Source organism: Tinamus guttatus, unplaced genomic scaffold, assembly GCF_059628265.1.
Source record: "Tinamus guttatus ecotype Peru unplaced genomic scaffold, ASM5962826v1 Tinamus_guttatus_pri_ptg000247l, whole genome shotgun sequence".
Lineage (NCBI taxonomy): Eukaryota > Metazoa > Chordata > Aves > Tinamiformes > Tinamidae > Tinamus > Tinamus guttatus.
The window spans coordinates 6135333-6162052 of NW_028288781.1; the positions used below are offsets into that span (position 1 = coordinate 6135333).

The window sequence follows — 26720 nt, forward strand, 5'->3', positions numbered from 1 at the left end:
TATATGGATTTCTGTATTGGCCTTCCCATAGCCAAATAATCCAACTCTCAAGCTACATAAAGGATGAATAAACTGAGCTCCAAAATGACAGTATCCATGTTGTCTCCAGAGATGTTTCTTCAATTCATTCAAAATAAAGGACCCTCAGAAATGCTAATAATTCCTTAGAGCCATAAAGTGACTATCAGGATTCAGACTTCTCGTCTTTCTTTACTTAATTAATTTATACAAATTTAGCAATACAAAATTTACAATTAATTCATGCTAAATAAAATCTTCTGATAAATGAGAACAATTACTATTACCTAGGTCTTGTTCTTTGGAAGCAGGGGAGTTATATTTTACACTACAATACCTTGAGTGAGATTCACTAATAGTTTCTAGGATAAAATTTGGCACCACCTCCTCCCAAAAAATAGAGAAGAGAAAAAATATCAGATAGAAAAATAATGAAGGTTAATGGTCTTATTCATACTGCAAGGATTTGCTTTCTCATCATGCATCCCATGAAGGCTTAACTGAGATGTTTACCTTAACTTGATTTCTTCGCTTTTTCTTCATTTGTTTTAGAGCCTTTTCATGTTTCTAAATGGTATTTTTGTTTAAGAATAGATATGGTACGCCACCTTGTGTTCATGCCATTCTTAAAAAGCCAAATCCAGTACCCACATCCTTCAGAAATGCTCCTGAAGTGTAATTATCTAGTTTTTGAAAATATTTATGTGCCAAATCTTGTATCAAACTAGTATACTCACCCAACTTGAACACAAAACCTGCTTGCTTGAAGTGTTCCAACAACAAAATTAACAGTCACTTGATAAATATTTGAAACAGTTATATCCAGTAACATATATCAGTATTGGGATTTTATTTATTTCAATTGTGGACTTTCATTCTAAAACTATCACACTGTATGATCCACCACTTCACAGTTCCAGACTTCATGACACAGCAAATGAAGTCTCCCAGAAGTGTCAAACTCTCACCTTTGAATGCGTTATTGACAGGGTATCCACCCAAACACGCCAGCCACCCCATTCATATTTGATTGCATGGTAGAGTAAAATCCGAAATATGGCATAAACCATCTCAGTTATCTTCTGTTCCTCAGAAGTCTTAGGATTAAAGCAGCAAAGGGAAAGCATCCACTCTTGCCAGACAGAGCACTGCAACAAACTCCTGCAAAATGCACGTATGTTACATAAATTCTATATAATAAGATTTCAAAAATCAATCTTAATCTACATCAGCCAAGTGAAGAACTTAACACACGCAAAATTACTGCTGTACGCAAGCTTCTCCAATACTACAACCTGAAGAGTAAGAACAGAGAATGTGCTAAACAGAAATGAAGCTATAACTGCTCAAGGGGGCTCTTTTATTAAGAGACTATTATTTACTTACACTGTTTGCATACATGTGCATAAAAAGCTATCTTACCTCCTATTTTCTCTGCTGTTATTAAAAAGTTTAATCATATCTGAGAGAAAGGCTCGTCGAACCTCCAGAGCTTCTGGACACTGAGAAGAGTTACGTAGCAGGGTTGCAATAACTTTTAATATCTCTGTAAAATAGGTCATAAGCAACAAAATATTAGTACTAAAGCAAATCTTAAAAATACAGGACTTTTTTTTCTATATTGTTTGTACATTATCCATTCCAAGAAAAGTGAAGTCCACATAAAAAGTATTATACTGAGAAAAGACACATTTCTACTTGGGTAGAGTTCATTAAATCCTTTCTTTCAAGATTTCTCACATCTGCTCACCTTGAAGGGGATTTGAAATCCCAAACTGCAGAGGGAAATGGAAGCAGAATCAGACTATTACAAAAAATTCTGAATTACCAGGTTTAACAAACTCAAAAATCACTGTTGTATGCAAGCTTCTCTAATACTACATATTGAAGAGTATATAATTGGCTTTCCCTACTTTACCCTACTTTTCACATGAAATAACCCCACAATTATGCCCTACGCTTAACACCAGAACAGCTACAAAGGCAAAAATCATATCTTCCTCTACAAAAAAAAAAAAAAAAAAAAAAAAACCTCCCAAAGCTATCATAATACCATTGTATTACATACAAAGTACATTAATAATGCATATAATTCAGGAAAAGAGATCAGTATTACCTATTAGTTCAAAAGACATTTTAAGTTTCATATCAAGATATTTTACATGAAGTGATCCAAAAAATAAACAGATAATTTCTCCTACTTTCAACCTAGTGCAGTGATACTGAGAATTATTTAAGATGAAGGATTTTTCATAATTCAGGTAACTTAGTCTGACACCACTAAATAATCCAATTGGAATTGCGTTGGAACCTTAAAATATACTAAAACAAAATATGCTGTGTATGCAAGCCTTGAAAACCATTTCATAACATATCGCACAAGTATGAACTACATACATATTTAGATACATTAGATATCTTTCAAAAAGATATATGCTTTCCACATTAACTCCAACTAACTATGCACTATCTTTCCTCTTGCATGAAAAACTAGTAAAAGTGAGGTCAGAATCCATACTTATAGATGTAATTAACTTTAAGAACAGTCATTTTATCTAAAGATGGTATCACTTATAAATTTATATCTTCCTTACGAGGATTTTGTATCTTCAGTGTTGAATCTGGGTCAGGATGTTGTTTATGTATCACTTGAGTGCAAATCTGCTCAGTCAGAATCTAGCAAGAAGGAAGAAGGTACCATGTCAATGTTCATAAAGAGCTTACTGGAGTATAGTTTGATACATCTTTTCTACAGTACCATCATTATTTCACCTACACTATAAAATTATATGAAAATCACTTGCCCTTTTCCTTGATAATTTAATTTCTCTTGCTTCTAATATTTTATTCAACTGCATTTTTGTGCTCTTTAATGCACAACTGTTATTTTCAATGCACTAGAAAAGAAACCTGAATCTAACCACAACAGTCATTGAAAGGTAGGATCACTGCTGGAATAAAATTCCACACACACAAGAACGTCTACTTCAGACATTCAGCTCACTCATTATCTAAAATTGTTCATAATAAGCATATCCATGCTGGGAAAAAAAAAAAAAAAAAAAAAATCTCAAGTAGTGAGTCCTGAAGAGGAGAAAAAACAAAAATAGCTCTCAGCTGCATCACACTAAGGTTTTAATGTCATCTGGAACATATCAGCTCAAATATGCAAGCAATTTTCTAACAATGTCTTACAAGTAATTAGGAAGATTGGATCCTAACTATAGTACATTACTACCTCAAATAGAACATTGTACGTGGTCATTGTGATTAAGCTTGTCTGAAGCATCAGCCTTTCAGTCAACAAAGAGAACAATCCATGTCCAAGCATGACTTCAGCTTTTCTCCTAAAATAGTACAGAAAGATAAAGAAAATAAACTTGCGTATTCAACTTGCTTAAAAAAAAACCTCAAGAAAATGAAATTATGAAATTAAAACATTAACTTTTTTCTCCTTAACTTTTCATTTGCAGCTAAGTAAAAGGACAAGTATTCTGAAAAGGAATAGTCTTTTGGCAGACAGCCACATTTCTTCCACAGATACACCACACCAATGGGCTGAAACGGACCCTATGGGATTTCTTGATAAACATGAAGGAAAGAGCATCTTTGTCCCTATTTAAGTCAAATACACATTTTAACCATGGACAGCGATCTCACTATTTAAGAGAGGAAGTTGGCCACAACTCAGTAGATGGATATCAGTATCATCTTTTCTTCTGCAGATTGATGACTCCCAGTCATCATCCCAGTCCTAGTCTATGTGCTATTCAGAGTAAGGACAACTAGCACAGACATTTATCCATGACTGTGTGCTGAGTACTCTCACACATTCACACACCATGGCTAAAGCATGAAAAAAGTAATCAAATCAATGAGAATTAACTATACAGGTAAAAAAGACTTGCCACACTATGGAGGCAACTAAGAAACTTTAGATTTCTACATTACTCATCTTCATAATGAAAGGGCAAAAGCATTTATATGAATATGGCAAGATACTAGTCTGCTACAGATGAAACAAAAAGTCATCTATTTCATCTCTGAGCCATGGCAATCTCATGAACATACAACCTTCTGTCTTAGTTAACTTCTAGATCTCAAAAGTGATTAGGAATACAGGCTATTAGCCCTATAAAGTAGTAATTGATTGTTAACATTAATGTAGTTTTACCCATTTTATTACAAAAATCAAAAAGATGCTTGAGACCTCACTAAACAATTCAGTCTCAGTAGTGAGAGTTTCAATCTCACCATTCTAACTCTTATTAATGATTTCACTAGAATTATGCAAAATGACTACTTTATAAAACAGGAACCATTGATGTGGATAAGCAGTAGGAAATGAACTTAAGGAAGTGATAACGCCCGGACTGTAGTTAGCAGTAACACCACATCAAAAGTTAATGGCAAACAAACTAAAAGGCACCAAAAGAATAGTATCTGCTATTTGGTTAAACATATTTGCTAACTAACTTCAATATAGCCTCTGTTATTTTATTCTATTTTACACACACACATTTATATAAATATATTTTTAAGTCTGTGTGTATATATATATATATATATGTATATAGACACACTAGTATATCTAGCACAGGTCACAACATGTGCTTTCTCAAAACCTAAATCAGTACTTACTTTGGAGGAAGATGCTTTAAGAAATATCCCATCACTTTGAGAGCTTGCACCCTGATGCCTTCACTTTTTGATGCTAAAAGCTTGTAGACAACCCTAGGTGGAGAAAACACAAGGCTTCTTAAAGTTGAAATAGTACAGTTTTGGACATGACAAATTAACTGCAGCAGACTGCAAATAAATTTGTGTCTGGGCCTAGGACCTAAGTTAAGATGGCTATTAATAAAACTAGAAAAAAAGCAGTACGACATTTTTATTAATCACATAGCAATTTGTGTTTTCACATTTATTACTAGCACTAATATTTGACACTTCTGCCCTTTGCTGGTCCCCTCAGGAAGTAAAGAACCACCAAGCCGGGAGGTAATCTTGTCATTTCATTCTTAATATTCTGAAGGGCGGAAACAAGTAAGTATAAAACATTTAAAGCAAAAATACATTGAAATGTTCTTTCTAGAAGGTATTCTTCCAGTCATCATTATTCTTGAAATATGAACACCTCCCCCCATAATTTAATCTCAGTTAAAATTCTGACATGAACAACAGTTTTTACTTTTCCATATTCAGTAAGAGCCAAACAACTGCACTACCATCCTCCAAAAGGGCATTGCATTGTACATTTCAGAAGAGCTCCCAACCAATTCCTGAGCACTTTTGCTTACTCCAGATGAATTTTCTTACTGCACCATGTTATGAAAATTAGGATCATTCTAACTAGAAAACGCCTGCTACAAACAGAATTCAGCCCTATCAAATCTCTTAAATAATCTTTGTAGGATTGCCTATAGTTCAGGCAGCACTTCTGCCCTAACTAATGTTTTTATGATGAAAGGGAGATCTCAGTGAAGTATTTCTTTCAACATATGCCATTCAGCATGCAGTCTTCTAGAATAGTGACTACACAGAGATCATCTCAATGTAGGCTTTGTGTGTGTAATAGACACTAGTGAGTTCTTTTTCATAACATCTGTAAGTAATAAGAAGATACGTCCTTATTTTTAAGATAGGATACCAAGAAAAGACGACAATAGCAGCATTCTTTAAACAGGGGCCTCGTAAAAATATTTATACAACCATCTTTGGACAAACTCTCACTGACTGCAATTGTACTAGCAAATCTTGAGCTCTTCTAGAGATCAGACTGCAGTTATCTCAATTTGGGGTCACAGAAAAGGCAAGAAACCACAATTAGAGACACCTAAGGAAATGGATGATCTAAGTGTGGCAGCCCAGGCAAAAAGCCCTTTCTCCAAAGCAGCATTCAATGATCTTAAGCATTTGAAAACTGTTCTTCAACTCCTTCCCTGATTTCCAGGAAGCTTCTCATCTCCACAGTATATTTTAAGCAGCAGTCTTCCCAACAACTTTTAACTGTATCCCCCAAATAAAATGTGTGTGAGGTAATATAAAAAAAAAGATCTCCAAATGTACAAGAGAAATCTCCAAATGTATAAGAGTAAAGCAGAGTAGACTAATTAATTATTTTAGAGGTCCCTAACTTTAGCTTTCTTAATTTGTCCTTCTTAGCAAGGGGGCTGCAAAAGCAAAGTACTCTTTAATGTAATTTCTTGGAATTTCCAATAAAATACATATTTCCTTTGCTCAGTATCTTTACATTTGAATCTATTTTCATTTCTTGTGTTCAGCAGCATGGGGTATGCCAACAGCAACCCAAAGGCCTCCCCACTTCCCGCCAGACATGGACTCTTGGAAGCTGCCACCACAGAACTTTCTCTCCACCTCTTACTGCAAATACACACACAACAAGGTTCAGAAGCTTTAAAGTTTTTAAAAGAGGCTCCAGAAAGACATGTTCTGGATATTAGTACAACTCTCACCAGCCTTATGGTGCCAAATTTCATATTCCTGCTCTACATCTATATGATGACAATATATCTCCACTACTTAGTTCTAAGGGAAAAGATCCATTTGTGAGGAAATTTGTGAAACTCTATTTATATACATGTGTGTGTGTGTATATATATATATATACACACACACACACACACACATATATATATATAAAACACCAATATGAGTGCTTGAAAAAAATCTTTCAAAAGTATTCAATGTTAGAATATTGCATTTTAGCTCATCCGGTTGTAAAAAGTTCACAGGACACAGCCACAGTTAACAGGACTTATTTATACATACCTAAACACCCACCACCAATTATATATTCCTTAACTATAGGCTATCCCAGGACATCTGAACTGAAATAAATAAAATCAAAATTTACATTGGAAAGTAAATGAAAACCTAGGAATGTTCTATATCTCATGTTCTATAGTAAATAATCTATCCTAGGAGAGTAGAAGCAACAGCGACTATGGAATAAAACTAATGGGTAAGGCCACCATGCAATGTCATGTTAACAATATCGTCCATTTCTGCACCGTGCTGTCCTAACAAAACATTCTGAGTAATACGTAGTCTCAACGGAAAATAAGTATTTTCATATGATTATTATTTCTTCACAAGACTGGTAACCTTAGAAATTTTAATTATTTCTAGAAATTATTAAGCTTTGTAGAATTGCTTTTATATTTCAATAGCAAGTTTTTTTTAATTAGAAGCCAATAAATATATAAGAAACCCGTTAAGTGACTGGAGACAGTACAGGAGCAAAGAATATAACAAATGAGACAGAAAAATAAAATGATTTCTCACTGTGGACTCACTATTCATATTGACTTGCTCATACACTAGTTAATAAAAAGGAAAATGCCTACTGCCAGTTGTTAAGTAAAAACAAATGTATTGCATTAGAGACCCACCATGACATTCATATACTTTATTATTTAGAGTTTTTATTAGTTTCCCATAACATAATACATTACCATATAAATGAAGACAAAGCTGAAAAAAAATGGGTTAAAAAGAAAAAAAAGAAATCAGCATAGCACTACAAAGCGCGGAAACAATTATGAACATACTTGAAAGCTGTCTCTTGAGAAAGAATAACTGAAAAAAATATATAAAGTGGGGTTAACCAATAGGTGCAAAAAAATATATGAATTGAGACTCTGCCTTTGTAACAGCAAGAGAATTACTACTCCACATACTTTTCTAGAAATAAGTTTTACTGTTTTTTGCCTGATGCTATTTTCTTCCCCACACGGCCCATGTAGATCGATTTTAAATTGGCAAAGTTCAATAATGTGACCCTGCGAGAGCCACAACAAAAAAACAGAGCCATAAGTATTGTTTCCTTTCCCCCAAAAGTCAATTCAGTAGATTGTAGATTGCTCTGGTAGAGAGAAGCAGTTACCATTGCAGATGTTTCTAGATCATCTCCACTGATCTTCACTTTTGCCAGCAACTTCATTCAAATAATGTTTAAGTGATTTGAGGAAAGGAAATGGAAGAAAAAGGGAATGAGAAACTTTTGAAAGAGAAGAGGAAGAAAAGGTGGAAAGGAATCAAGAAATGTGGGAGAAGGGCTAGGCTTTGTCGTTTCTGACTTTTTTTTTTTTATTTGTGTTTTGCGTTTGATTATGAATTTTCTCGAAATCTGTGTTTGGTGAAGGAGATTTAAGGAACTCCTACATCTTCTTGGCTGGGGTCCCCAGTACAAGACAGGTGTGGAGCTTCTAGAGAGGGTCCAGCACAGTGCAACAAAGATGATTAAGGGACTGAAGCATCTATGGTATGCAGAAAGACTAGAGAGCTGGGTCTGTTTAGCCTGGAGAAGAGAAGATTGAGAGGGGATCTGATCAACATCTACAAGTACCTGAGGGGTGAATGGAAAGAAGATGGGACCAAACTCCTGTCCGTGGTGGCCACTGACAGGACAAGGAGTGATGGGTATCAGTTAAAACACAGGAAGTTCCATCTCCGTGTGAGAAAGAACTTCTTTCCTGTGAGGGTGACAGAGCCCTGAAACAGGCTGCCTAGAGAGGCTGTGGAGTCTCATTCTCCAGAGATCTTCAAAACCCGCCTGGATGCCACCCTGTGCCATGTGCTCTAGGTGACCCTGCAGGAGCAGGGGGGTTGGACTAGAGGTCCCTTCCAACCTTAACCACTCTGATTCTGTGATAACTTAAATCTTTTCCTAGTAGATGTTCTCCTGCTGCTATTAGTGTTGGCAGAACCAGCTTCCCAACTACTTGACTCTCAAAATAGTGAAGCAACATTTCACTTTTTAGGGAGGAAACAATTGCTATGAACAAAGAGAAAAAATAATAATAATAAAAAAAATCTTTCTTCTGCAAAATCCTATAATACTTTGCACATTTAAAAAGCTAACAGGTTATAACAGGTCAGAAGAAATCTGATCTTTTTTTGTTGGTGGTCTTGGTTTACCAGCAGCTCAAAAATATATACAAAAAGGGGATGCTAAAAACCTAGTAGATAAAGATTTAACATCCATATACATACTAACTCAAATTGACTAATATTTGTTTCATCATGACTGACAGTTTGGATACATATTAAAAAAAATGCTAACATATCCATTATCTTCTCTTGCCAAAAGTAGTCTGATGCTGCAACACACACTGACAAGGATGTTCCAAAATGCATGGAAATTTTAACAGATAAGAGGGTCAAAATATTTTTCTTTTACCTGTTTACAAAACTTACCGTAATCCATTCCTCTTGTCAAAAGCAGGGATCAAAGAACTGGGATGCTCTGACATTAGAGCAACAAGCAATTGCAGGACATCCATTAGATTGTCATCCTGTTGAAAAAAAATAAAATTATGAAATTAAAATACACCTGTGTTAGAGCATTGTTTAGTAGAGTACTGTTAGCAGTATTGTAGACCAACTGACAAAAGCAAAAGGCCAGGATCAGAGAGCTGAAGATCTAGAAGGCATGTTCAGGGAGCCAGGAGAAAATACTACTTTTTTTTTTTTTTTTTTCTTTTACTAGAGGAAAAAAGGACACAAATATAACGGGTACTAAGCTCCTGACAGGGAATGGACTCTGTAGTTATTTCGTCCCAGGCACATGGTCATCATTTCCCTTTCTCCAAGCACTGGACCTACTGCCTATTTGGGATATGGGGCAATATTCAGTAAGAAATCTCCACTAACAAATGGCTCTGTTCCAGGAAGAAATGAATTTATACCACCTGCCACTGACAATATTAAAATGGGTAATTCAAGCCACCCTTTTAGGTGGCTTTTAGTTAAAAATTTTAGCTTTTTAAAAAACTAAATTTAACTAAATCACTCAAAACCAGTTTAGGAATTTGTTCAAAGTTAAATTACAACTACAAAAAAAATCCCCTACAAATTAGAAAAATGCAACCATGTTGTATGTCTTTTTGGATTCTTTGTATTAAACTTCAAGCTTTAAAAAAAAAAAAAAAAAGAAAGAAAGAAAAAGAAAAGAAAAAACCCCACCATGCACACACAACAAAATAAACTTTTCCTCATTTCTGTGCAAATATTCTGATTCTGTCCCTATTAGTAAACTAATTTTACAACTCCTGAACAATTCTGCTGCTCTGAAAATATGATTAACTTGTATTACAGACACTATCACTGATAAGTTAGCCTCATAAGACAACTGAATTTTATCATTATTAATTTACATCTAGATAACTAATTCAGTAGCAGTCAGTATCGATCTTTTAGACTAGGCCACACATAGTTCATTATATAGTTAAAAATGTTATCACCTTCTCATCTGAAGGCTATATAAAGCTTCTGCTATTTTGGTTCACTCATATGTTACCAAGGTCTTACTTTTAGATATCGATGTATAGGAGAATGACATAAGTTATTTGACCACAATGCAGCAAAGTACATGGTTCACTAACCAGCACAGAGAATAAAAGGAAGATATAGGTGTAAATAGGGAAAAAAAAAAAAAAATCTGTACTACTTGGAGTGAAGCTCAATTAATTCCTTATTTTACCCATTTCAAGAACCCTCACAGATTAGATCAGTTAGATTTATGTTCCCATTTCCCTTGTCTTTGATGTTGCATCTGGTATAAAGTGCCTTTTCCTGGTGCTAAAATATGAAGATGCAGATGTATCAGTGGTAACCAACATTTTCTCTCAATTAAGTTTATATGCTTCTCTTAGATCCCATTAACATGCATCTTTATTTTTAATGCATTTTTTTTCAATTTTATTGCTTTATTTAAGAAGCAAAATAAAAAGGTTTAAAAAAAAAAAACAAAATTAAAAATATTACTTAGGCAGCATAAAACAAATTTATTTGTTTTTTAAGCACCATCTGCTTTCCTGCTCATTAAATCAGTTTGCAGATCAACACAGGAAATTATTTTGACTTACTGGCTTACTGAATTTCAATCTAATATTTCACATAGAGCATTACACTGCAAGATACTGGCAATTCAACATACTACGCTTCACAACTGGATAACATCTGCTGCTACTTCTACAGAGCCATCTTGTGGTACAAAGAGGGTATCGTATTTTATTTGAAAACTTAACTCATTGGTCACAAACAGCAAAATCAATGTTAAAAAAAGTTTTAAATTACCTCATGGATAGTGAGTAAATAATTCAGAATAGCCTGCAATTCATCTTCCTTTATTCCATAGTCCTTTAAAAACAATCAAGATTTAACTATTATCTTTCAATGTACAAAAGAGCAGTTCCCATAAGAACATTATTACACACCATGGGTACATAAGGTGCAAGAGTCTCACAAGACACATTCGTTTTCACAAATAATACTGTAATACTATAATCCTGTATAGCTGCATAGATAGAAGGTAGCTATTTCTCTGCCCCAAAACAACCCAACTGAAGGTTAGAGAAGTGCATTAAGATGACTCCAAGAGAGGCATAAAAGTAAACTGGAGAGTAACACAATACATGAAATAATAGATACAGAAAAAAATGAAATTGGATTTTTGCAAATAAGCTATTGAAGTTATGGTAGCAAAGAGCATGCAAAAGTACACCTGGATGTTTTATTTACAAGCATGACTGAGATGTCTACTATTGGTATTGCTTCTTATTTAGCACTTTAGAATCTTCAGTTTCTTTTAAAAAATAGAATAATTTATGGATTCTAAATTTATGAGAAAAAAAAACTCAAACACTCAAACACAGAAGACATAGCCCAAAGAAAGGGCATACAAATAAGAAGAGATCTGCAGTTGCAGTAGCAAAGTGTCTGAAAAAAAAAAATCTATAATTCGTAAAATAAGTTTTGACATCTAATATCCAAATGTACAAACGTTAAAACTCCCCTGTAGTAGATGATTCTATATCAACTGACTTCCACTTCTGATAAAAATGAGCTTAAAAAAGAAAATACTTCTTTAGCACTACTATGTATGACACCAGCCAATCATGTACCTTAAGTGATATTTTCATTTACTTAATTGCTTACAAGACTCAACATGCTTAGGAAAAAAAAAAACAGTTAAGTTATGGTGAAGTTGCTCTCCATTATGAAAGGAAACTTGGATACCTTACCATAATCTACAATCAGCCTACCTTCATCACTAGTTGTTTAATGAACATCAATAAGAAAGCCCTCAGAGATAAAATCTCCTTTTGATTAGGTCGTGGCCCATCTACAAATGAAAAACAGTAGATATATAATGTGTAAATAAAAGGTGGTTATTACTGTAAAGAGCATTTGCATACACAGAAAAATAAAAAGCATTTGCTATGGGAAGAGGGCACAATTTTAAGTACAGTTATTTTTCCTCTACTGTGGACTACGAAACAGTAATACGTTTAGTGTTGTTTACTAGCAAAATGCTCTGACAAGTGAGGTTCTAAAAAAGTTTCTATTAAACACGGTATTCTATAAACCTCTAAATTTAGACTGTTTCACAATTCTCCATTTCCATAAAGACCACCCATTTTTTTTTTTTTTTTTTTTTAAAACCAACTTCATGCAAGGAATGATTCTTATATGAGAATTTTACACTAGAATTTATAGATCTGAAATTTTTGCAGTTTTCAATCTTTTTAGCCCTGTGCCGAAGCTCAGAAGGTAACACTATGTGCTACTAGTACACATAGGCTACATAGACAACAACTGAAGCCTGCAGTACTAAAACTCCAAGTCAAGAACTTGCTTCTGCTATTTCTATGTAAAGACGACTACTACTAAATTTTATAAATAATATTGAATAGCTCCCAGGAGAGAAAAGGTTAAAACAAAGAGGTGCAACCACATGGCAAAGGCAAAGAAAAATCTTTATATGGAAAGCAAATGGCTGCTGCAAACACCTTCTTAGAGGCAGATTTTGCTCACAGATTCACAGTTTCTATGATCATAATCACTAGGTAAAAGAAAATCAATTAGCTTATGCAAGTCATCATGCAAGGCTATGTTTTTGTAAAGGATATGCCTACTCACATATTCAGGCTAAGAATAAGTATTTCAACACAGACCGTCTAGTCAATATATGCCATTCAAACTAAAATAGTAAGATTATCTTATAAGCACACTTGCCCCAGTTTCAATAAACCAGTTCAGAAGCTGACTAAATCCATGTCTTCACTGAAAAAAAAGAAGCGATTTGGTACCTTACAAGACACAAACTACTACAAAGCAATCTTAGCAATGCTCCAACAGGGTTTTAGTAATGCTCCAACAGGGTGGCCATTCTGTGGACTCCTCACTTTCCATCACAAAAGAAAGAAGAGAAAGTTTCTTTCTGTCAGAAGATTGAGAGATATTGTGTGCATCATCCCCATAAAACTCAAAACAACAACTCGAAGAATCATAAAGCCGTATTTTCAAGAAGCACTAACTTCCTAGTCTGTTCCAGGTCCACCTACACATACATGTTTATGCTATGTATGAAGTGGTGCACTTTAGGCAGCTATTCCCTTGGCTTTTTTCTTACAATGTTTTCTTGTTCCCTGACAAGGACAAATGCTAAACACCTGTTCTAAATTTCTTGCTACTCCTTTCACCATGACCTCACTGTAGTGATTAAGCATGCTTATTTTTCCTACAACTTTAGACTTCTATGCTTGGGAGATAGACTTAATACGCCTGCTTTAAGCTACACTAGTCTTATCAACAGATCTAACAAGCATTTAAAGGTGCCCAGAAATTGAACAAGCACCAAAAGGAGACCCAGTGCATTCCTAAGTACAAATCCACAGTTACAAAATCCTATCGGCTCTCGCAGTTCTACTATCTGTCTAATACAGGATCTAATTTTATTAAAATAAAATATTGTAAGAGAATATAATCATATGTTGGCTTGCAAAAGTAAAAATGCACACATACCTAAACCTTTAGGAGTGATACCGCTGCGATCCTGAGGATTCACTACCCAGTAATAGTATTTTAGGGTATGCATGACCAGAAGAACAGTCCCAACTCGACGGATTGCATTGTATATGTTAACAGTGCCAATGAACTCTGTAGACAGGTAGGTATACAGGATCAGCTGAACCTACAAGACCAAATAAAAAGCTTAAATATCATTACATCAAAATTGTAGCATATCAGGCAACTGTCTTACTAAATTTCATCCATTAAAATTTCTTAAAGAAACAGAAGATTTTCTCTGCATCATCTATGAAGCTTCTAAAACCCTTGGAAACTGATGAACTAAATCATTTTATTTCTAACATTAGAGATTTTTTTTTTAAGGGTGGTCCATTATTCACAGCACAATGTGGTATTCATAGAACCTCAGAATTGCTGAAGTTGGAAGGGACCTCTGAAAATCACCTAAGTCTAACCCCTTGCTCAAGCAGGGACACCTAGAGCAGGTTGCCCAGAATCAGATCCATCCGGGTTCCCAATGTCTCCAAAGATGGGGACTCCACAATCTCTCTGGGCAACAGGTTCCCATATTCAGCACTCCGACAGTGAAGAAGCCTTTTCTGATGTTCAGACAGAACGAATTTCTGGTGTTTGAATTTGTGCCGCTGCTTCTTGTCCTGGTTACTCAGAAGAACTTGGCTCCATCTTGTTCACACCCTCCCCTCATATTTGTTACACGTTGGTAAGAACCCCCTGAGCCTCCTCTTGCCCAGGCTGAAGTGACCCCACTCTCTCAGGCTCTCCTCACATAACAGGAGCTCCAGTCCCTTCATTACTGTGGTGGCCCTTGGCTGGACCTGCTCCAGGAGGCCCGCATGATCTTACGCTGGAAGCAGAGCACTTCAGCCCGTGTCCAAGCTGTGGCCTCCCCGGTGCTGAGCCAAAGGAATCAGCTCCCTCACCTCACTGGCAGCTCTGCCTAGCACAGCCCAGGAGGCTGCTGGCTGCCCTTGCTCCAGGGCATGTTGCTGGCTCACATATTCAGAGCAAATATGTAAAGCTTCTACCCTCCTTCATACAGTTTTGGCAGATGTAGTTAAAAACTATTTCAAATGCTTGAGGTTAAGAATAGCAGTAGTTAAACTGCCAGAGTTTTAAAGATATTAACAAAATGCAAAATGAAAAAGGACAAAAGAAATGTCTTTTACAGTTACTTATGGCCTCCTTTTGTAAACTATCTGTATTATTTACATCATGCTGTTGGCTCTTACTTCATAACCTGAAAGGCATTATGACTGTTTTAAGGAATGATCCTTTTTGTGCCTTTATTTGATTTTAATTTTTAAGTTTGACAAAGGGCTCATGTAAAACATTCAAATATCTAATTAAATCCCCCGATCCCTCTGTTTAAGCCCTCCCCAAAACAAATCATTGCAAATGCTGTATTATATCAACATACATCCTTCAAACAACTTGTCTTAAAAAAAGAGAGAAAGAGACCAAATACAGTAACAAATTCCAAGCCATGACTGCTCCTAGAATTTCTTCCTGGAGAAGGAACAGCCCACAGGCATTTTCCTTAGTCACTGCCATGTAGAACGTGTTGAAAGAACCACAGATGTTCTAACAGCAAAAAGAAAGATCAGAAATCAAAAACAAAAAGTTTAACATGACCTTAAAAGGATGAGGCAATAACAGACTGACATTCTGTGGAAAACCATTTTCTTCTTGCCCTATGTTGCACAGAAGAAGCTGATACACTGGTAAATACTGAGAACAACTAAGCTTTGATAATCACAAAGTTAAACAAAAAAACCTCAAAGGTATTTCTCTGTTGGTTTTTATTTCCTTCTTTCTTATGTGTGCTACTTGTACAAGAAAGATATCAACACTTCTGTCAGAAATATGGACATCAAAAGGGTTACTGCAGGAAGTATCCCTTTATTATGCAGTGCTGCATATTTATTATAGGCCTTGCTACTCATAGACTTAAAGTACTTATACACTTCCCTTCCCTTTTCTGCTGAGAAATAATCATTTAAATAATCATCTAATTTAGCTGTAGAACTTTTTTTTTTTTTTTTTTTTTTTTGGGGGGGGGGGGGGGGGCGGGGAAAGAGAGGTCAACAAGGCCTTCACGGATTCCTTTCCAATCTGCAAGACTGACCAGATTAGGGACTCCAAGAGCCATCCCCATACTGCTGTGCAGAGTGCTGTAGGTTTCCATATTCACTGAAAACCTTGCAAGACTGCAAAACTTGACAGCTCTAGGTAGAAAAGTAGCGTCACATAGTATGATTTATAGCTGCACATTTAGAAGTCTTGGAGACCGCACTTCATCTCATGACTCTAGAATAGATATATCATATGGTATCTTATTCAAGAAACCATTTTACCTTTGCTGGAATATGAATCCATATTGCAGGGTTAAGGAGAACATGATCACACAGCTGTTTCAGCAAGGGCACCCCATTGTGCAAGTTGCTCAGGTACTTCGAAAAGGCAAGGCATAGTTCTAGCACAGCTCGTGTAACATGGTCTTTGGAAGACTGTAAAAGAGAATTCCCTTGAGCAAGAACCTTGCAACAGTCAATAAAGATTATTCTTTCAAAAGAAATACATAATATACATGATACATAATGATATGAACATTGATACAATTTTGTTTTACCTTTTCTAGGCTATATCCTATCACAAGGAAGCCCTTACAGGAAAGCATCTGCTCTTGCATAGCAATGGAGTTCTTTAACAACTCCATGATGAAAGCCAGCAAAGTAGAACTGAAAAATATATTAGAAAATAAAGTGTTTTAAATGGTTATAGCAGTGAGATAGAAAGTATTTTCACATTAACAGTACCAACATACCCAGAAATACATTTAATCTGTTATCAGAATGCTTCCATCAGATTTTAAAGACCAAAAGCAAGATTGAATTTGGAAAGTGCTCTTTTCCTGCTTTATATTAATACATTTCTAACTTGAAGTTCTGGATTTTGAGATAACTAGATAATAGAAAAAAATATTCTGAAAAATTATTCTTGCAGAAAGACAACAGTAAGTGTCTACTTTTCTCTGCTTCATATTTCACTTTCAAACTTCAAGATGAGTGCCATATGCCTATCCACTTGCTACCACTTTGCTTTCAGATAAACAGATGCTGGAAATATTTCTCTGGACAGTTTTACCATCAGCTCAAGATAATTCAACACTGTCCTTCTGCCAAAAAGCACGTTAGCATCCCTCCCAATGCGTCCTAGTACTAGCACCTGTGAATCAAGGCCATAACCAGCTGAAACTCCCTCTGCTGCTGGGCTAAGATGCAACTGAATCAAAATCCTGACTCTTCACACAGATGCACAAGTTTGAGCCAGGGCCAGGCACAGCCCAGGCACGTACAAATGTGCTGAAGAAATATGGTGACCATCCGTCTTAGCAACAGCGTGATATAGATCATCTTAAAGCAGTCACAAAACTACAACTGCAAAACAGGACAGCAGACAACGAGAGGATTCTAACAGGGATCCCCTTGCTATTAACACTACTCTATCAGGGATCCCTACTATCAACACTACTGGTATTAACACAATTGGAGCTGCACCAATTTCTATGCCTGGATACTCAGAGGTTGGAGTTTGCTGAAAAAGATTTCAAATCAGAAAAAAAAAAAAAGATTTATAATCTCACAAAGTTTGATAGCAATGTGGAGTAGCAGATGGAGAAAACAAAACACTTAAGCACATGATAGCTTTATATCAACATTGGTTTTATTTTAATGTCAGAATATTAACACATTTCAATAATGCTAAAAAAGACCAGAAGAAAAATAATATTGTGTATTTCTCCTTCTGTGCTGATTGTTTTGAAGCTCCATCCCCCAGAAGTCCAAAGATAAAAAAACAAAATGCCTCACAACTCATATAACTGAAAAATTAATCTTTCCTGTAGTTTCTCTAGAAGTAATCCTTTTTCCACCCATCAGCTTAAATCATTCACAATTCTGTTGCACCAGGTATTTACAAAATAGAAAAGTGCACTTTGATTTTGTGTGAACTGACAAAAAAGTTGAGATCCTTGAGCAACAAGGCATGCTTTTTGTTGTTGAACATAATTCACTGTTGTACAAGACAATTTAAGTTACTATGCACTAGATAGTAATTTAATTTAGTATTTAGTATCCACTACATACTAAATTACAATTTAAAAAGGCAAGAGAATTTCCTTTATATAGGAAGGAAATAAAGAAAAAATACATCCACTCACCAAACAGTTGTGTCAATATGGTCCGACGAATATTGCCTGTAGTCTAACTGTGCAAACAGAGGGAAAAGCACCTGCACTCCTCCAATGGAGTGCATAGCACTTTGGATAGAATGTGTTAAGACTGCCTTGACATCCTGAAAAAGAAAAATTAAAAGGAGATTAAAATCTTTTTCAAAAACTGTTAAAATAGTTTGTTAGGAGTACTTTAAAATTTCTCCAAAATATAATTAAATTTTTAACCAATAAAACAATACTGAAAACAGTACAATCTAGCTGCTACAGCCACATGAAAAGCCCAGGCTGTACAAACTATTGATGAAAGTTCACAGTTTGGATCCTCAGACAAACATACAGGAGATGGCTTGTAAACCCTAAAACAGAGAATTTATTGGACACATGAAAATCTCATAACAAATTTAAAGATTAAGGTCTTTGAAGGATAAGGAAGAAAAAGCTATAATATAAATAGAGCAAGGGACTGAAGATGGGTAGCATCTGTAGAGGAATTAAAGTATGTCAGAAATGAGGAAGAGGTATGTTCTTGAAAAGCTAGAACAATAAAACCTTTGCAATGCTCACTTTTAAGTTGGAACCTTGATAAAAAGTTTTTTAGGATTCTTACACATCCACTTTCATTCAGGAATAGACAGTAGGTCTGCACACCAGATCCCTCTGACTATGCATATGACATTACAAAAAGAACAAAACTATGAACTATGTAATGCAAAAGAGAAGAGAGAAGCTGGCTACACTGGACACCTGACTACAGCCAAGAGGGTTGTCTACTTCAGATAGAGGTGACAGAAAAATCATGGTCAAACAGTACAGACAGGCTTCATAATTTCAAGAGCTATTAGTGACTGCCTACCACAGTCATTAACTTTGGAAACTGAAGTAGAAAACTGCACAGTCTCAGTTAAGATTTGCTGGAGTGAAAGACAGAGGTTATGAAGAACTATCAGCAACTATCTTGCCCATATCCCCATAAAACTTAACGGTCATTTTTTTTTTTTTTTTTTTTTTTTAAATGGAAACCATTTGTATCCTTCAAATCTATCAAAACGTTGAAGTACCTGCAGCATGAGGGCATGTGGTGAATGAACAAAAATAGAAGCATTATCCTTAGGAGATGATTCTAGACAGAGCTGTGCATCTGTAGCCCTTGGGTTGTACATAAAAGCAATAGCACTGGATAGCTTGCCATCATACAGCAACAGTTTGTGATGTTCAGCAAGGAAAAGATCACTTTCTGCCTTGAATTTGAATGTTCCCTGGATTGGGGACCAGGGTTGAGGAAGGAAAAGAGAGAACAGTAATTACATACATTGAGAATTCTGTTTAGAACAAAGTTAATATCAAGAGAATTTCTAAAATATTTATTTTCTCACTCTAGAATAATCATTCAAAAAAAGAAAAAAAGTTCATAACATGCACTCAGAACCATTTTTACAGAATTATCATGGCGCAACTATTTTTTGGTCCCCTATGAGAGACATTGCAAAAATAGCAGAGTGTGGAAAATAAACACATTAGCTGAGCTAATAACTAATAATGAAGAGCTAATAACTGAGGAGCAGGCAGAAAAGCAGAATAATCTTTTTGGTGTATGTTTTTATAGCTGCTAGGGAATAACAGTCTACAATTACTGCCCCATCGGATATGCCAAAACAAGTAATAAATTACTGTAATAAAAATAATCCTCAGTATTTGCCTCCTATCTTAAAAAACAGTGAATAGCAATGTCAGCTATCAAGCTGCTTTTCTAAAGCAAATGTATTAATTTCATCTAAAACCTTCAGTCTCCATGAAAAAGTGAATCTAGCTCCAGATAAGTGTTCTCTCTCACAACAACCAACACAAGATTTTAAAAATGAACAAAAACCCAAGCTTAATTTTGTTTAGAAATTAACTGCATACTTGTAGTTTATAAGGAAACTCATTGCTTTATAGGAAAAATATGGAACAGTTTAATTTAGGAAAAAAAAAATACATAAAAGTTTTAAAAGTATCTAAAGGTGTCAAAATGTTCCTGGAATGTGCCATAAAAAGACAACGGATTTAAACTTCAGAAACCTTTCAGTCAATTCCAAGATACCTTATATCCCAGACCAAGCTGATAAATGGCAAAGATCTGAGCAGCATTGAGAGCCTCACTGAAAAGGTAAACAGATGTCATCTGCCCACAGAACACACGATTGGCATCTGCTGTTTCTGAAGACCCCAGGAAACACTTGTCAAATGTCTGAAAAGGAAACAAAATCCAGCAACCGGCTTTATTCTAAACTACCCAAGCACAATCTCTGTTTATCAAACAGGTATTTTTACATAGACAAGCTTTTGATGGCTTAACAGAAACATATTTCATATTTCTGAGATATATAAAAGCATACCTACTTCTCTACTAAAAAATTACTTTTATTTCAAATTAAACAAGTGGGGGGTTACATATTTTCAATAATGCTTTTAACAAAAGTCTTAAATAGAAAGAAAGGCATTAAATGGAAGAAGAAAACTATATAATCCATCAAAATATTCTACTATACGTACTATACAGTACAGAGATCACTTACATCACTGGTGTTGACAAACCACGTTATTTCTCCATAAGATGCCAGTTCTCCATTTACATAACATCGAAGTTCACTATTCTTCCAGCGATTATATACATGCGCTATAGTAACCATATACCACTGAATGATTAAAAAAAAAGTGAGATACTACAGGCAAAAATAACTCTATTTGCATTAAGTTAGGACAGTAATGTATATTTTAAATAGAAAAGATAAAGTCATAGATGAGTTAGCTTATACAGTTATATCAAAAGCATGAAGTGTCATTATGCTGACAAAAAATAAGCTTAAAAAAGAAGCTTAAAAATATTTATGACATAAAATTCAAACCGTTTGCACAGTAATCATGAGCCATATACTAAAATTAGTGGCAAAATAATTACTGTGTAAATATATTTTAACTTGATTACATTTAAACTGCTGGCCTACTGCTTTGGATGTTGTCATTCCAAAGCTCATCAAGGATGGCTCCAAACTTTCACAGATTTTCCAAGTTTGTGCATGTCAAACTGTCATAAACAGTATCAATATTTACAGCAAAGGATTACTGATAAGAAATTCCTGAGAAGGTCAGGAAGAGGCCTGTTCTCCCACAAAATGTTTACGTGAACTGTTTCAGAAGCACCAGCAGAATTTCTGCTTCAAGAAAGAAACACTTTCAATGTAGCATATAACTGCTTAACAGGAAAGCAAATCTTGAATAATAATATTTATGTCAACTCATTTTAATTTCTATATTTAGAAAGATCAATAAAGCATTAATTGCAAGGAGAATATCTTCTGGACAACCTGATTGAATAGAAAGTGTTTTCCTTTTAAGGATGTATCTGTTCTCCTCCTAAATGCAAGAAAAGCAAACTCCCATTGCTTGCTCTGGCTTAGCTAGAAAAATTAAATACAGCTTAGTAGACAGCTTTCTAAAGTACACTGCATTTCTCCATATGGAAAATCAAAAATCATTTATTGAAGGAGATTCTTAAAATTCCTCAGGAAAAGGAGAAAAGCAGGTTCAGAGAAAAAGCAGGTTTAAGAGGAAAAAAAGAGAATAAAGGCCAGTCTCCTTACAACTTTTATGCTAAGAGCTGTCAAAGACGTCACAAAGGTTTCTCAAATTCTTAAAGCTTCTAGTAAACTCCATTTTCTAGCTTTTTTAAAAATATTTTTACATAAAACATGAAATGTAGTTTTTAGAAAATTTTGCTCATTCCAGTGTAAATATGTACATGTTTACTTAATCACCAATGGCAACAACACTCCCTCTTGACCATAGTAGAAAAAATTACTAAAAATATACCTTGTAGCTACACAGCCATGCACATTTCTGTGATTCATGAAACTGATCTGAAAAACTCTAACTCACCTTTTGTGGCTTGAAATCAAATTTTACACAATGCTGGAAACCTTTTCCCTTTGATTTTATGGATGTTATAACCAAGCAACCCCCAACAAAGTGTGCAGAATAACCAAGTCCTTTGCTCGTTCGAAAACTAAAAAAAAAAAAAAAAAAAAAAAAAAAAAAAAAAAAAAAAAATGAAGCACAGATGGAAGCAGAAGTCATTGAACAACAAAAATCAAATATCAGAAACAGTTTTACATAATACTCACCAATATAAGTAGGGCTTATCCTTATCCACATTGATATTATTTACAGGATCCATTCTTAGCCAAGTGTGAAAAGTGAATCCATTCTGGTAGGGCCACTTGGCTATAGGAGGTAAGGCAATACCCTAAAGAAGGCACAGTTACTCTTGTAGAAAGATCACAACAGTTTAACCAGTAAGGGTACAAGTGTAAACAGCTTAAGACATTGTAACACAAAGGAGCACCATTTTACATGCTTTAAAAAAAAAGTTCTATGCCGCGTTTACTTAAAAAACAAAGTCAAAATATTTCAAGACTGATCTTTATATGATAATAAAAATTATGGTAATACCAAGCTACACTTGAAAAAAATGAATATTTTGATGAAAAGGTTGCTAAGTAAGACACCTCCTCAAAATGCAAATTCAAGTTGATTAGGTTTTGTGGTACCCTAACAGAAGAATCACATTTACGCACTTGTTTTCATATAGTCCTGGCATCCAGGACAACAACTGATTATGAAAACAACATGGCCACAAAAAGGGAAGTGTATATATAGCACCTGAAGCATTCTTTTCTCTCTTGAAATTCATGCCTGTGTCAGCTTGCAACTAGAACATAACAGATTTCTTACCTTGCTTAAAGGAAAGGTAATACAATGTTTGACTGGTCAACATTTTATTAATGGTAGTTTAAGCTCTTAAGTTATAAACCATGTAAGGCTGGGTTCAAAACATTTCAAACAGCTCTTTTCGTTGCCTTTTTTAAAATTGTTATTAACATTGCTCTTAGCTTTCCACTGCTTTTCTGCACATACTTGAAACACACACTTCAACTAAGACTGCCATAGCCACTGATCAAAGATGCTGTCCAGGTGATCAATGCCAACGAACATAAACATCAAAGTACTTGAGTGTCGCCAGACTCCTTATTATGCTCCCACGCTCAGCTCAGCTATGTCTGCCCAAACAAAATGCTATAAATTTTTCTCTAAACCAGCTAACTAATGAGTATATATGTCTTTGAGATCAACTTTTGGGAACTGGTAGCACTACCATCTGATTTAACTCACAATGGATCTTGGAGTAATTATATCAAATACTTGGCTATAGCCAGAAAGAATAAAAATGTCTATTGCGAAGTTCTGTTGTATGCAACAAATATGTATCTGCAGAAGCATTTATTTTATTTTTTGAGGTTCAATTTTCATTTCATTATGATACTTTATGTCAGGAAATTGGGGAAGTTTAATCTCAAGTCACCAAGGCAGATAGGTAATAGGTTACATGAAAAAGCTGGAAAGTCCTCTGATAAATCTCATTCTGAATTATGTATGGATGTTCTGAAAAATATTACTTCATTCTCTGATGTTAGGAGCAAAAAAGAGTTGGTACACTTAATTGTCATGCAAGACAGCTGTGCAGTTCTCTACCTCTGTGACAATCCGGAGAAGCCAAACAAAAAACAGCAGTGAAAACTGCCAATGGTATTAGTACAAAAAGAAATTTTTTTTTTTTTTAAAAAAAGAGAGGACTTAAACAATTTACATACTGCAGCACTTTTTCCTGGAAAATTGAAGAAGGCATCAGGCCCATACTTCTGAGGCATGTGCTTTAATACAGACAACAGCTTCCCCGCATGTGGTGGCTGACAAAAAAAAAAAAAAAATACACATGTAAATAAATATAACACACCCATAAGAAATGCCTATACATACCAAAAATTAATTTTGACACATCCTAAGGCCTTGCACTCTAAGACAGTAACTCTAGACTTTCAATAAACTTGAACAAAAAGTAAGGGATACCTTCATAAAACATGCAGTAGATGCAGTAGTCAGTGTGAATGCTTAACACTTCCTCACCCTCATCCTACTTTTTCATATTTTGTTTTCTTTTTCTTTTAACTTTTTTTTTTTTACCTACAACCTTACACCTCTGATCTGTTCCTGAATGTGTCCTACTTTCTTCTTGCAAGCAGTCCTTCACTTGAACACTAAGTATTGCATGATCTGTAACAAGTATTTCAAATGTACCTAAGTTACAGTCAAATAAACAATGCTTCCTGAATTTGAACTTAAAAAAAAAAAAAAAGCCACAGAGAACTGTTTAGATGTCTTTAGCAGGACAGAAACTCAACTAGGTAATTTGTGCTGGGGCTAGATGTTTTATATCTTTACAGCACCGTTGAGGTTAAGATTTATGGAGTTGTGCAACTCCTTAGCAATGCAACCATGACTTTTTCCTCCTCCTTTCCCTTATATTTGGCTTTTAATAAAGCAAGGAAATTAAATGCAAATAGTAAAGAGCCAGGAAATGAAAAAGCTAATGTTAGGAAGACAACTTTAACTCAGCTATGGTTAAATATACTCTATATGCTTGATTATTAAATTTAAATCTTATATAGAGGATTTTTATGTGAGCAAGTTAAGATCTCACAAATTACTTGTTTCAAGAGTTTTCTTTATTTTTTTTTCTATATTATTGTGCAAACACACCAACTTTTATAGTGAATAGATTTTTCCCAGGTGGGAAAACCCATTTTGCTGCCTGTTCTCCATACCAGGTGGGGTATTTAGAGGTAACAGCAGCTGAATTAAAATTCAAAATAGGTAAGACAACTCTTTAAATCGTTAAAAATTCTAGCAAAACAGCAGTTTCCTGGTTAAAGGAAGTGTATCTGGTAGCATCTACTGCATACAAAATTTTATTTTAGGGGATAAGATTATCAGTGGTAAAAGGAAAGGCCCTTCTCCCATTTTAATTCACATACAAATAGAAGAAAACATAGGATGTGACTTCTCACCTAAAGTTTGAGTCAAACTACAAGATACCCTTTATTTTGATTTCTGCAACAAATTCTCACTACCACAAGAACATTTTTTTCAACCTTTAGGTAAACATCAACAGTGCGAAAACAGAATCATTGATTTGCATATGTAGATCATATTTATTTCTCTTTGCAAAGTCTTTGAAAAAACAATCTTAATTCTTTTTCTTCAGTTTCTCATAACTGGAATGACAAAACGCAAGTATGCATAAAAGCACAAGCTTAAAGTTGCCATATTACTCCCAGCTGTTCAAAAAAGACCAGTTCAGTCAATACATTCAGTCAATATTCAGGCAAACTCAATTTAATCACTATGCTATGTATTTCAACTGGTTGTAAGTTAAAAGGTGATATAACACTAACATGCATCCTTTATATCTTGATATATTTAAAAATTGCTTACTACACAAGTTATTAAACAGCTTTTTATCTTAGGAAGAATAGGAAAAATAGGAAAAACAATAAAGTGGTTTTTTTTGTTGTTTTGTTGTTTTTTTTTTTTACCCATGTCCCCTTTTCTCCTTGAAGTTTGCTGAAGAATAATTTTAGCTCTCGAACTGTCAAGTTATAGCTTGCTAATACACCCAGCATATCCACTAGGAGATCTAGAAAGGGGGAAAAAAAACAAAACCAAGCATTTATTAATCTGTAATTCTCATGAGATTTTATGTAAAAGGAATACAACTTGACTCATATACAGACTGAAGCTGTACCTGCAATCATGCTGTCAGCTTTCTCAATCCTCTTGAGCACTTGCTCGACCAGGCCCACTTCTGCGCATGCTTGCAGATTGCGTATGCTCTTCTTCAGGATGGCTGTAAACATGCTCCACACCTCCGCCTGGCAGGTGGTGTCACACTTATCCAGCAGGTCTACCATGCACGTAATTCCCTCTCCTTCTTGGATGATAAAGTTCATTTCCAAGTCAAAACGGCCTCCAACAAGCTTTCAAACAAAAACAAAAACAAACAAACAAACAAAAAAAGTCAGACAAATATTGGGACGATTATATCTAAATATCTTTCCACGCTAAGAGTTATCCATTCCATAAATACGCTATCAAAGACATATGCCAAACTATATAGTGAGGCCAATATCAAGTCTTATTCCTCCTCTTTTCAAATTCTGCTGGGTAACTGACACAGGTGCTCCTAAGGTGTCACCTATTATGGGACAATTGCTGCAGAAACACCTTTCAGGTTTTTCAAGATACTGATATCCTGAATTGTATGTTCCTGCCTGCACAGCTGAAAAGTGAACAAATCCGGAGACTTTTCCAAGATACGGGAGACAGCAATATGCTAAGAGACCTTAAACAGCCTAGAATGCCCCCTGAAGCCTTCTTCTGCATCTGTTTAACTTCTAACTCCAGTAGAAGGCAATTCTAGCCAAAAGATGCCAAGATAGATAAACTTTGTTCTTTACAAACACTTACATTCTTGAGATACTGAAATCATTCAAATAGTAACTATGAGTTATGTCAGCAGCCACAGGTATGAAAAGGAAGTCAAGCCTTGCTTCCTTTTGCGAAACAGTGTTGCTTGAAGCCCTTGCCTATGCTCTGGCTAACGAACTTAAATTTCAGGTCTATCACATAAAGGCTTTGTTTCAACTTAGACTGAGTATCAAATCACATGGGCATG

At 35.1% G+C, this 26720-nt stretch overlaps 1 protein-coding gene across 1 annotated transcript in view; it reads right to left on the minus strand.

Annotated features, from left to right (window-relative positions):
* Positions 1-26720, minus strand: part of LRBA (LPS responsive beige-like anchor protein) — a 356226-nt gene that overhangs the window by 296323 nt on the left and 33183 nt on the right. Inside the window, exons 2-21 of the mRNA XM_088526587.1 lie at positions 25791-26022; positions 25582-25682; positions 23800-23895; positions 22273-22394; positions 22028-22154; positions 20668-20787; positions 20193-20339; positions 19171-19368; positions 18098-18231; positions 16508-16616; positions 16233-16385; positions 13852-14020; positions 12090-12169; positions 11122-11184; positions 9241-9338; positions 4660-4752; positions 3257-3365; positions 2613-2694; positions 1441-1564; positions 987-1179 (exon numbers count right to left, since the gene is read on the minus strand). Of these exons, the coding sequence (XP_088382713.1) occupies positions 987-1179; positions 1441-1564; positions 2613-2694; positions 3257-3365; positions 4660-4752; positions 9241-9338; positions 11122-11184; positions 12090-12169; positions 13852-14020; positions 16233-16385; positions 16508-16616; positions 18098-18231; positions 19171-19368; positions 20193-20339; positions 20668-20787; positions 22028-22154; positions 22273-22394; positions 23800-23895; positions 25582-25682; positions 25791-26022 (2550 nt within the window). The remainder of the gene's footprint in view (positions 1-986; positions 1180-1440; positions 1565-2612; positions 2695-3256; positions 3366-4659; positions 4753-9240; positions 9339-11121; positions 11185-12089; positions 12170-13851; positions 14021-16232; positions 16386-16507; positions 16617-18097; positions 18232-19170; positions 19369-20192; positions 20340-20667; positions 20788-22027; positions 22155-22272; positions 22395-23799; positions 23896-25581; positions 25683-25790; positions 26023-26720) is intronic.